The sequence below is a fragment of the Poromitra crassiceps genome (assembly GCF_964638095.1).
Source record: "Poromitra crassiceps genome assembly, chromosome: 1".
Classification (NCBI taxonomy): Eukaryota; Metazoa; Chordata; class Actinopteri; order Beryciformes; family Melamphaidae; genus Poromitra; species Poromitra crassiceps.
This window is the reverse complement of record NC_139623.1, coordinates 6,522,239-6,534,523: the sequence shown is the minus strand read 5'-3', so window position 1 is coordinate 6,534,523 and position 12,285 is coordinate 6,522,239. Positions and strand designations below refer to the sequence as shown.

Below are 12,285 nucleotides of genomic sequence, written 5' to 3'. Positions count from 1 at the left end.
ACAACACAACACTGAACAGTCTGTTACACTATCAACAAAGCAAGGACTAAAGTTTTACCGAATCCCGTCAACTCATACTGCTTTTAATGCTAACCGTAGGTGTCTTTGGTTGCAAGCCGAAAGAGGAAATCGTAAAAAATGCCCGACTTTGCAGTGCTCGCTCATTTCATATCAGGTAAGCTGTAGCTGTAGGTTGCCTACTAACAGCCACATCGCTCGGTTAGTTAACAACCAAGTAACGTTAAATAATGTCATTATTGAGTTGAACTGATTGGAACGAGGACATCATTAAAAATGCCCGACTTTGTAGTATTCATTTCATAATCAGGTAAGCTGCCTGAAGCTGTAGGCTGCTCAGCCACATTGCTTGGTTAGTTAACGACCCAGTAACGTTACATAATGTCATTATTGAGTTGTGTGCATTATCAACATAACAATATATCTTTGCAAGTTACAGAATAATTATCTACGCTATCCCCAGTTATAAAGGAATGCACGATATGTATTGCTGGCCACTAGGCTTGGCCAATTGAGAGCACCAGTGCGTATGGGTCTGTAAGACATGTCCCATTAAACAACGTTAATTTCGATGCATGACATTGCTTATCACTAGGCGATAAGCTGTGGTAGTAAGCCAAGAACTGCATTTTAAAACTAAAATCTAACTGTGTGTCGCAGATGGGCACAGAGCAGTCCTGACAGCGGGGCTTTTACACAGTTCTCTGTGTCTGTCAATGCTGGGCTCACGGCTTTTTGCCTACACGATGCGCACGCAGCTCCAATGTTGACAGCTGTATAAGGGGTCTATTGAGTGATACACTTGAGCCGCTTTCAGACATGCCTTGGAACTCTGGAGTTATCTAGAGGGGATCCGGGTGGCGGTATATGTATTAGGGCTGTCACTTTTCATTCGAAATTCGAATGCAACTTCGAATGTGGGGGAAGGGGTTCGTTTTCGAAATGTAATTTGAATGTTCGATTTTTTTTTTTTTTTTTTTTTATTAATTTTTTTTTTTTTTTTTTTTTTTTTTTTTTTTATTAACCAAAATTAACCAACTGCTGCTTGCTGGTAATGTTAATCCCATGTCAGAAAAAGTCTCCAGATTTGTCGCGTTAGTCTCTTCTGAGAAAGATTGTCTCCAGGGTCTGAAAAGTTGTCTCGAGTTGGATGCAGCCAAGTTTGTGAGGCAGTGTTGTGACTGTGAGCGTCCAAGCTAACACGTCGGGCTGATGCCCGGTGGGCTGCAGTGGGTTGCACCAGCTGTGCGTAAGTTGAAACGTAAGCTAGTTTGAACGTAAAGTCTCACTAAGTCCGAGTTTACGCACTACTAAAAATATTTGGGTTGCACCAAGTGAAATAGTTACAACATAGGCATAAGTTAGAACTTAAAATTTACACCTACGTCTTACTAGGTGTAAAGTCCTCCGTAAAATAGCAGTTGGCACGGATTGCAACTTGGCACTGTGGCGCATCATTGTTTTGCGTCCGCAACGCGCTCTCCGTGATAAATTACACCCTTTGATATTTATGACTCACGCTTTTGTTTCCCACAAGCTGCAGCACTGCATACAAATTAAAATAACCGCAACAATTTAGTGAGGCAGGATGGTGGTATAGCCTACAATACTGATGAAGAGCTCACAGATAAACGTTAACAGTAATATGAACCTAAACGAACGTTACTCAATAACGTTCTCATTTGATTAGTGTTGATGAAATATGAAAGCACTAATTTGCGGTGGGCAACATGTCCTGTTTTCACTCCACTTAAACAACCGTAAATAAACACCGTTTCCACCGTGCTTTTCACTGATTGGTCACAGATACTGTACACGTCATTGTCTGCGACACTATTTTGGTTAGTATGGACTTTAGGGTCTACTAGTTAAGATGTACCTTACGTCTCCGTGGTGCAACCAAACAAAGACACAACTTTAGTGTCAAACTAACTAGTTTGAACGTAGCAGTTAGTGTGGACTTTACACCCTAACTTAAGACAGAACTTACGTTCAGCTGGTGCAAGAGGCTGCTGGACTGAAATTTTTTTTTTTTTTTTTTTTTTTTTTTTTTTTTTTTTTTTTAATTAATCAAAAAACTTCGAATATATTCGAACGAATATTGGGCAATTAAAGTTCGTTCGAATTTTATTTTGGGGAAAAAGTGACAGCCCTAGTATGTATGAACACATTTTGGTGAGCTATGCGCGCTCCCGCAACCCTCCTACTCTCGGGCTATAAGACAACCTCCTACCCTAGTATCAGGGGCGGATTGGTCCCCCCCCTCCAGAGCTCCGTGAAGTACAGTAGCCACCTCAGTGAGTGGGATGAGGCGAGGGAGAGAGACAGAAAGCCAGTGTGACAGATTATTATTGTATAAATAGTCGATGTGAATGAGCGAGCATAAAAAACATCATGCAGTTTCAGTTTTTCCAAATGAAGCTCGAACCTGCTCCGTGTGTGTCAGCCAACAGGCTACATGTTGCTGGATTGAAACGCTCATGGCTTTGATCTTATTTCATTTCTGCATGGCTTTGCACAGCACGCACATTTAAAATAGAGCATTGTTGGACACGAGGGTCGTCCTGCTTCCCAGTATTGGACATCGCTAGGGAGGGTATCTGGATCTGGTTGCGTTCATGCCTTTGATTTAACATTTACACAGCGTTTGTGAAGATTCACGTGCAGAACCGCAAATTCCAAGTAGCGTCAAGTCAGGCAGTATAAAACGGAAACTTCCGGGTATACCCTTCGCAATAATGGCAATTAAATAAAGTAAATGCACGTGTAATGTTTTTTTGTGTGTGTGCTCCGAAAGATACAGAACAGAGATAAACTGGAAGAATATCTGTTCCCTTGTGTGCCGTTCTATCCTGACTGAGGTAAATTAAATATTCAAAAGGACTTTTTTGAGTGCTGGCTTTTCTTGTTTAATTTGTACCCGTGCCGTGCACCGGACCTCTTTCTTCACTCTCCGAGTGTGCTCGCATTTTGCTACTTCCGAAAGATACAGAACAGAGATAAACTGGAAGAATATCTGTTCCCTTCGAAAAGTCAATTTTAACCCGTAGTGAGTCGACTGTTCTGATTTTTTGTTACTAAGTAATACAACATTGATTTTATTTTGAAGGTAAAAACGTCTAGCTTCCTGTATTCTGTATAATTCTAGTAGGGTTGATGCATTTTAGGACTGAACATAGCAAAGACCTGTTTTCTTTGTAGCGCTTGAGACTCGAGGAAATCGATGCATCTGGCCGTGAGTTGTAGGGTTGTTTAATTAATTACTAACGTTATGCGCAAACGATTATATGCCGTGAACGTTAGGCAGTTATCGCCCATTATGTATTTTTAGCAACTTGTTTTCAGACTCCGCATGTCGTGATAGTTTGTTGAATGTCAATGCGATTCACTTAAGGCTATGCTCAGACAGTGAAGTACAACTGTGTGGTCAGTTTTCACAATTCCCCATTGTGTGGTCATGCCCAAATTCCCCCCACCCCCGCCCCCTCTCTACTCTACACACAGAGGTGCTCCTCCCCCCACCCCCGCCCCCTCTCTACTCTACACACAGAGGTGCTCCTCCCCCCACCCCCGCCCCCTCTCTACTCTACACACGGAGGTGCTCCTCCCCCCACCCCCGCCCCCTCTCTACTCTACACACAGAGGTGCTCCTCCCCCCACCCCCGCCCCCTCTCTACTCTACACACAGAGGTGCTCCTCCCCCCACCCCCGCCCCCTCTCTACTCTACACACAGAGGTGCTCCTCCCCCACCCCCGCCCCCTCTCTACTCTACACACAGAGGTGCTCCTCCCCCCAGCCCCGCCCCCTCTCTACTCTACACACAGAGGTGCTCCTCCCCCCACCCCCGCCCCCTCTCTACTCTACACACAGAGGTGCTCCACATGTATGAAAGCAACATGCCTCATGTCTGAAAGGGTTAACTTCACATATCCCCCGGGTCAGGCTCAGGGGAAGCAACCCTGACCTGACCTTGGTAATGCATTAGAATAAAGCCCGCAAATAACCATGTAACTACAGGGTAACACGACTGTACTTATAGTGTAACTACAGGGTAACAAGACTGTACTTATAGTGTAACTACAGGGTAACGAGACTGTACCGTACTTATAGTGTAACTACAGGGTAACAATACTAATTATAGTGTAACTACAGGCTAACAAGACTGTACTTATAGTGTAACTACAGGGTAACAAGACTGTACTTATAGTGTAACTACAGGGTAACAAGAATGTACTTATAGTGTAACTACGGGCTACAAGAAGTGAATTTAGCCTGTAACTACAGGGTAACAAGACTGTACTTATAGTGTAACTACAGGGTAACAAGACTGTTCTTTGATTTGACGATTTAAATTTTTTTTACATCGTCCTAACTAAATAACTCGAATTACGATTCAAAATCGATTTACCGTAAAACTTCCAATAAGGGCCCAGGTGTTTATTATGCTAAATCGAGTTTGACCCCAGGCGTTTAAAGGAGACCAGGCGGCAATTGGAGTCAGGCGGTTATTTCTTTATTGTACAAAATTGACCCAGGCGATTATTATTTTTTGTACAGATTTCCTGGTCAGTATCAAAATGCTCATAATATGGTAAATATACCCCTACTTGCACAACTCCACTACTTCCTGAAATGAGTAGGGCATCTTGGTTTCATGTCCTACACTATTGGATGAACTGATTAATGTCAGGTGTGCCTGATCACTGTTGTTGTGACTGCAGCAGTAAGGCACACCTGACATTAATCAGTTCAAAAATTGAAAATTGAGTTTGACCCCAGGCGTTTATTGGAGACCCGGTGGCAATTGGGGAAGTTTATTGGCCCTTATTGGAAGTTTTACCGTATTTATTTATGGCTTTCTCATGCCACAAGGCCGACATACCGTAGCGGTTCTGTCCACCACTCTTCTTCCGTCATCATATTTGACAGGGAAGCCAAGATGCTCCCATACAGCTGATTTAAATGATGCGGGAGGCTTTTCCAATTCAGCTGCTTGTCGGCTCATACTTACTCGCCATGATGATGCCTGTCTGTGTCGGGCTGCGCTGCGGGGGGGGGGGGGGGGTCCGCGGACCACAGACGTTCCGAACCGCGTTCCGAACCGTGGGGGCTGATCTGTACGGATCACGGAGTATCCATGATCCGTGCCAGCCCTATCTAATAGCCAGTCAAAACCACAATATCACACGTCAATATTGTCACAGTCATTTTGTGTATCTTTTTTGCTCCGACCAGCCGTTTATTCTGGGAATCTGGTATTCTGCAGTAAGTTTCATGGTAAACAGCAGCTATAACAAGCTACAAGCTATTTTTAGCTAATACAACAAGCTAAGAAAAGGTCCGTCCATGAACCGAAAACACAGCCCCAAGTCTAACGTTAGTCCTTTTGGCTGAGAGACGCAGGCTCGGAAATGCGCACACGTCCGTTGCATTTTCTGAGCAAAACCTACCCGAGTCTGCTCATCAGCACAGCATAGGAATGCCTTGATGGACAGAGATGCGGCTGGTCTCATTTCTTAAGTTAAGTTACTTAACTTAACTCATAGCCAATAAAAAAAATCTATCTATCTATCTATCTATCTATCTATCTATCTATCTATCTATCTATCTATCTATCTATCTATCTATCTATCTATCCCCCCAGCCTTCCTATCCATCCCCCCACCCTTCCCCCCTCAAACTACTAGCAATCTAATCACGATATTGGTGACCCAGCGGTGGCTTATTGGGTGGCGGTGACACGTCCCTGCCCAGATGGAATCGAATTTAATACCTCTGCAATCCCTCAGCCTCTGTAGGCCACAGCAGTGTTATCGTGTGCGTGTGTGTTTGTGTGTGTGTGTGTGTGTGTGTGTGTGTGTGTGTGTGTGGGGGGGGGGGGGGCATGGATGTGTTTATATGCAGTTATACACCCCTGCAGATATCTTAGCCGGAGAGGTCACACAGTCATCGGGCCGGATCAGGGTAAAAAAAATCACACCCAGGTTGTGAAGTAAGCAGTGCAGGTTTAGTACACTAGACGCACTTTGCCAGTACCTGCTTGACTTTGCGCTACATGGCTCTGTGTTTGGTAGTAGACTACCTATAGGTTTTCCACCACAAATTACCCGCCTCAATGTGCCCACCCCATCTCAATGGTGTCCACCCGCTATGCCGACCACCCGCAGTGCCGACAGCCCGCAATGCCAACGTTAGGTTTAGGCGTGGGGGGTGGAGAGGTTAGGTTTAGGGTTAGGGTCTGGGGGAGGTTAGGTTTAGGCGTGGGGGGTGGGATGGGAGAGGTTAGGTTTAGAGTTAGGGTCTGCGGGAGGTTAGGTTTAGGCGTGGGGGGTGGGAGAGGTTAGGTTTAGGGTTAGGGTCTGCAGGAGGTTAGGTTTAGGCATGGGGGGTGGGAGAGGTTAGGTTTAGGCATGGGGGCTGGGAGAGGTTAGCTCCAGCCGGTCCCCCGACACGCTGCACACCGCCTCGCTCAGCTGGTTCTGCTTGTGGGCTAGCGGCATTGCGGACTGTCGGCACTGCGGTCTGTCGGCACATAGACGCGGCACCATCTCAATAAAGGAAACAGCAAATAGCAAATATGTCACAAAAACTGGCACTGCAAAAAAGCCAGCAAAAACAATAGACCACAACTCACTTCAGTTTTCAGTAGTGTATTAAATCAAGGAAAAACAAGGCAATATAGGTGTGGATGTGAGCATGAGTGCATGTGTGTACAGTATATGTACCATCCCAGTCTCACAAGTTCAATCCAACTTCAGAGTTAAACGCAAAGTACACTCCAGTTCCAGAGTTTACTCCAGTTTCAACAAAATAACAGAAGGACAGCTCAAAAGTCCGCTCCGGGATTTACAAAATCCAAACTTCATTTAACAGTGATTAACAGTAGGGTTGTCAAAAGTATCGATAAGTATCAATACAAAAAAAAATAAACAGATACAATACTCATTTGCAACAAGTATCGAGAGTATCAATAAGTACCAATACTGAAGATTTGAAATGGATACAATACTCAGTTGCAACAGTAGCAGTCAGGCTGCTGAACAGTTGACTCACACACACTGCAACGCACTGTCACTTTGTTGTTCACCATTACTGTACTGTATTGTATTGTGGTTTGTGTTATGTCTACACGTACTGTGTACAGACATGTCTGTATCACGTGTAGCCTACATAGTTATGTAGGTCTACACCCTTTTTCTGTCGGTCTTTGTGACCATGTCCTTGTGTATGTAAGGCTGAGGGTGCTCAAAGCATAAAGAATTTCATTGTATTATACATTGTATTATACATATGACAATAAACTACTTGAACTTGAACTTGAACTTGATACCAGCAGTGCTTTCTCTTAATGAAAAATCAAAGCAAAGCATATTATGACTGATTTTTCACTTCCTATCATTGGTGATTATCTGTTGCTTCAACAAGCTCAAAGTGTTCTGATGGCTGATGACTAGAGCAGGGGTAATCTGCTGTGTAAGTGCAAAAAAAGTTTACGAGTTTTATTAGGCCTAGATTATGGAGAAGCCTGTGTCTGTCCGTCTATCTGTCTTGGTTTATTTTGATGCCTCAGCAGCTGCACTGCATACAAACAGCTGTGGTCGCTTTAGTAAAGCTGCTGATCTGAGGTGCGAGTCAAGTCACATGATCCAATAAACCTGCCTGTGCTTTAAAAGAGTGAAGCTGGCAGTCGGTGGCAAAAACACAACAAAAGTTCAGAGATTAGAGAGCTTTTGATCACATATAGATGCTTGTATTTTAAGCTTTACTGGTATAAATCCACAAAGGTAATTTCTACAACACTGTTTAGTTATTGTTATTCAAGATAGAAAACTGCACACTGCAGCCTATAAAACTCAACAATGGGAAGTAAGAAGGCACTAAAAATAGCATTACATTTTCTTTCACCATCACAAAAGGATAATATATGATACAAAATAATGTTATGGGGGTCAGCTCTGCTTGCAGGATTTCCACTAAATGAACTGTGATGGCAACCATCAGCCCCCCGACGCGCCAATGTCCATTCCAGGACAGGGTGACGGCATACATTTCTTTCTGAAATGGAAAAGACGACATACTGTTTGTTCGTGGATTTGGCACCCATAGCTCCCTTCAAGTATGGAAAACACAATAGTTTGGCGTCATTTTGTTCACCTTAAACGACTCATACGGTGGCTGAGCTGACAATTTCTCAGTCTTGTGAGCACAAACCAAGTCAGCAGCAGCAAACAAAATCTGCAACAGCTGTCCAAAAGTGTATTCAAAAGCAACAAGCAACTGCAGCAATCTCCAGCCCAGCATCCCCTGAGGCATTTCAAAATTCATTGATAGTCAACAAAACTGCAAGCCTCCTTTTTTCCCTACTTTCAAATAAAGTTTGCCTTGCCTTTCTTTCCCTTTGATATGTCCACAACAATAACTCACTGGTGTTTTTGCAGGAGTTACTATACCCAAGTTATTTTCTCTCTCTCTCTCTCCCTCTCTCTATTCAGCTGCCCCTTGGGGAAACAGACTCCCATGGCTTATAACTTGATGACACACACAACCTGCACACACACACCTGCCTCATCACACACCCCTGCAAGCACACGCGCGCGCACACACACACACACACACACACGCACACGCACACGCACACACACACACACACTTCATGTTTGGCATTTTCACCATCGCCATTTTTATTTATATTTTGCTTTTTTGCCAGAAGTGACCATATTTGCATGAGAAAAGCCGCAGCGCCACCTGCTATTGGACGGTGATCGGCGAGCTGTACAATCACTGGACAGGCGACCTGTCAATCATGAGCAAAAGCATAGTCTGCTTTATAGTCTATTTGACTCTACATGGGACCATCATTTAGAAAATGAACATCACGCTGTATTGAAGGAGACTTGAAATTGGTGATTGAGACCATAAACTCATTAGGAAAGTGTTTACTAAGGTAATAAATCAAGTGAGAAGTCGGGTCATTTTCCCATTGACTTCTTTACAATTGGATTTCAATTTTTGAAAATCTTGTACCATTTTTGTACCAGGATGTAAACATGTTTATTTCTGCTGTAAAGTTGGGCATTTTGGCCTCAAACTTCTGCGTTGACGGAAGGGGGCGGCATTAGCTCAGGAGGTAGAGCTGTCGCCTGGACAGGCCACCAGTCATTAGCTCAGGAGCTGTCGCCTGGGAATCACAAGGTTACTGGATGTTCCTCCGCTCCTCCTCCCTCCTGAGCAACATGCCTTCACCTACATGAAAGGGTCTTCCGTTAAGAGATTTCTATACTCCCACTTCGTGCACTGATCGAGTTGACCGGTCCTATTAGAGAATGATCAGTGGCTCTCATAAATCACTGATGATATCACCTATTGTATAGAATTGGTGATGTCACCAGTGATGTCACTCCACCACTCGAAGATGTCATCAGTGATGTGTTCTGTTACATTATCTGAAACAGCAATGTACATCTGTCCTCATATAACATTATGGTGAAAGGTCCACGGAAGCCAAGGGGAAAAATGTCCTCCTATGCCTACTTTGTGCAAACATGCCGGGAGGAGGATAAGAAGAAACACCCTGAATCAAGTGTCAACTTTGCAGAGTTCTCCAAGAAATGCTCTGAGAGATGGAAGACAATGTCACCGAAGGAGAAAGGCAAGTTTGTGGATATGGCGAAACAAGACAAGGTCCGCTATGAGAGCGAAATGAAGACTTACATTCCCCCCAAGGAGAAGCTGCGATTCAAGGACCTCAATGCCCCCAAGAGACCCATGTCTGCATTCCTCATATTCTGCGCAGACCTCCGTCCCAGGGTAAAGAATGAGCATCCTGGACTCTCTATAGGAGAAATGGGAAAGAAGTTGGGAGATATGTGGAACAGCTTAGCTGCAGAAGATAAGCAGCCATATGTGAAGAGGGCTGCCAAGTTGAAGGAGAAATATGACCAGGATATCATTGCTTACCGTACAAGTGGATACAGCATCAGCAGCTGCAGCAGATGATGACGAGGGAGATGAAGAGGAGGTAGATGACGGTGATGGTGATGCGAAAATTGTGTGGATTGGACCTGAAGTTTTGTTTATGCCACATAACCGTGTCTTACTAATCTTACTTAGATAATAGGGTGGCCGGCAGCGGCAGCCCACACTAACACAGTCCATCAACTGAGCATGCAGATGCCAACGCCGACTGATGATGCCATGCCCCACAATCGCTGGGTGGTGGCCAAACACAATTGTGGCAAACACAATTGTGGCAAACGCCACCTTCTGATGATGTCATATCCACTGATGATGGACAATCCATCAACTGAGCATGCAAACGCCAAGTCATGCCCCACAAACATCGAGTGATGTCATACCCACTGAAGATGTCATGCTCCACAATCATCGAGTGGTGACTGATGATGTCATAGTATACATACTAGGGCTGTCCCGAATACCATATTTAGAGCTTTGAAGCTTCGAGGAGATAAAATCGATCATAATCAAAGCTTCTAGGTCTATGCGGGTGCACATAAAAAAAATACGGTAACGTGTCTCGGCTGTGGGGATCACGCTGTGTGGTGGCTCCTCATCTGTCCCGATGGTCTGGATTTTCATCCAAATGACAGAGAAAAGAAGATGAGACTGTTGAGAATATCAACATGTTCCCCAGACACAAAATTACAATGAAAAGCTCTATTCTAGCCTGGGCGCCGTGTAGTGTAGCGGTAGATTTCCTGCCTACCAACACGAGGTTCGCAGGTTCGCGCCCCCGCGTTACCCCCGGCTTGGTCGGGCATCCATACAGGCACAATTGGCTGTGTCTGTGGGTGGGATTAAGGGCATGTGGCCTGGTCGCTGCACTAGCGCCTCCCCTGGTCGATCGGGGCGCCTGATCGGGGAGGAAGAGGGAATAGCGTGATTCTCCCACGTGCTATGTCGTACCGGTGAAGCCTTCCCCTGTGAGGTGAAAAGAAGCAGCTGGCAACTGTGCATGTGTCAGAGGAAGCATGGTGCTAGTCTATGGCGCTCCCCAGATCGGCAGATGGTGGAGCAGCGCCCGGGGCAGTAGGGGGAAAAATTGGCCAAGTACAATTGGAGAGAAATTGGGGGTGAAATGAGGGGGGAAAGCTCTATACGCTTAAAATGACAATATATTTACTTTCCATCAACGTCCATGGCATCCACCATTTCCTCAAAAAAACGTCACAAGACACATCACTTCTTCTTTGGTGTTTATGTAACGCTGATGATTTGGAACCAGATGCAGAGACAACAGACACAATGAAGTTTAGCCCTTTACTTGACTTTTCAAGGTACAAAAATAAACAAAGAGCAACTGTCAAAACAGCAAGAAACTAAGACTAAACTGGGTCGGACGGCCGACATAAAGTAAAGAATCCGTTTTCAACTAGAACAGTCCAGGAGAACCTCACACAGAGGCAGGAGTCTCGGAACGTGTAGAGCGATCAGCAGGAGCTTGCTTGAGTGGTGTGAAGGTAAGTCAAGATCAGCAGCGAGATCTGAAACAACAGGTGCAGGGAATCCCACTAGAAATTAAGATAGATTATCACCGCTCTCCCATAGGCTGTCTTCTCCCGCTGCTGTTACTGTAGCGGGAAGAGCGCCTAGCACCTTGGACTGCGCGCTCTGGCTTGTTCAGCCCCTCGGACAGCTCTGCTGCCACAGACAGAGGAAGAAGCACTGGTCCGCGCTCCCGTGGATGTTTTTTTTTATTTAATTTTTTACAATTTTCAGAACAAAACAGAACAGAACAACAGGCTCAAACAAAGACAAAAACAAAAACATACATATATCAACATTTCAACATACATGTTGATACCAGCCACGTGAAGTGTCAATGTACTTGCAGGAAATGCGCGTGGGATCCCACGCAAGGGGTCCATTAAAAGTCAACCAGAGCCCTGTACCACGAAGCTCGATTAGTGGTTTAGCGAGGTAACTTCAGGTTTAACCCTGGTTTGGCCGTGCTACAAAGCTAGTTAACTTCTTACCGACATCTATTTCCATAGCAACTTATGCTTCACACTTAACCTGGTCCGCAGCAGGTTAAGTTGCAAGGATAAGATTAGACCTTAAATACACCGCCCACGAACCAATCGAATCAGCAGTTTGGAAAAATGGCCAACCCCTTTCTGGACGAGTTTCCCATCGAGGAAGGAGCACGAATTGTAATGTTGAATTAATCAAGGACTAAAGCCTTGCACTTGTTGCAGGCTACATTTTAATTAAGCCCTACTTACCACTTTGGAATATGTTTTTATATA

General features: G+C 44.7%; 2 protein-coding genes across 2 annotated transcripts in view; one reads left to right on the top strand and one right to left on the bottom strand.

Moving 5' to 3' along the window:
* LOC310778865 (neuronal vesicle trafficking-associated protein 2-like) overlaps nucleotides 1-12,285 on the bottom strand; it is a gene marked incomplete at both ends in the record, with an annotated part of 95,812 nt that overhangs the window by 74,618 nt on the left and 8,909 nt on the right. The gene's annotated exons all lie outside the window — the stretch shown is intronic.
* Nucleotides 9,500-10,015, top strand: LOC310773634 (high mobility group protein B1-like; the record flags this gene model as incomplete). The annotated part of the gene is made up of 1 exon (XM_083633555.1): nucleotides 9,500-10,015. One exon carries the CDS (start codon nucleotides 9,500-9,502, stop codon nucleotides 10,013-10,015), a length of 516 nt encoding a protein of 171 aa, XP_083489681.1.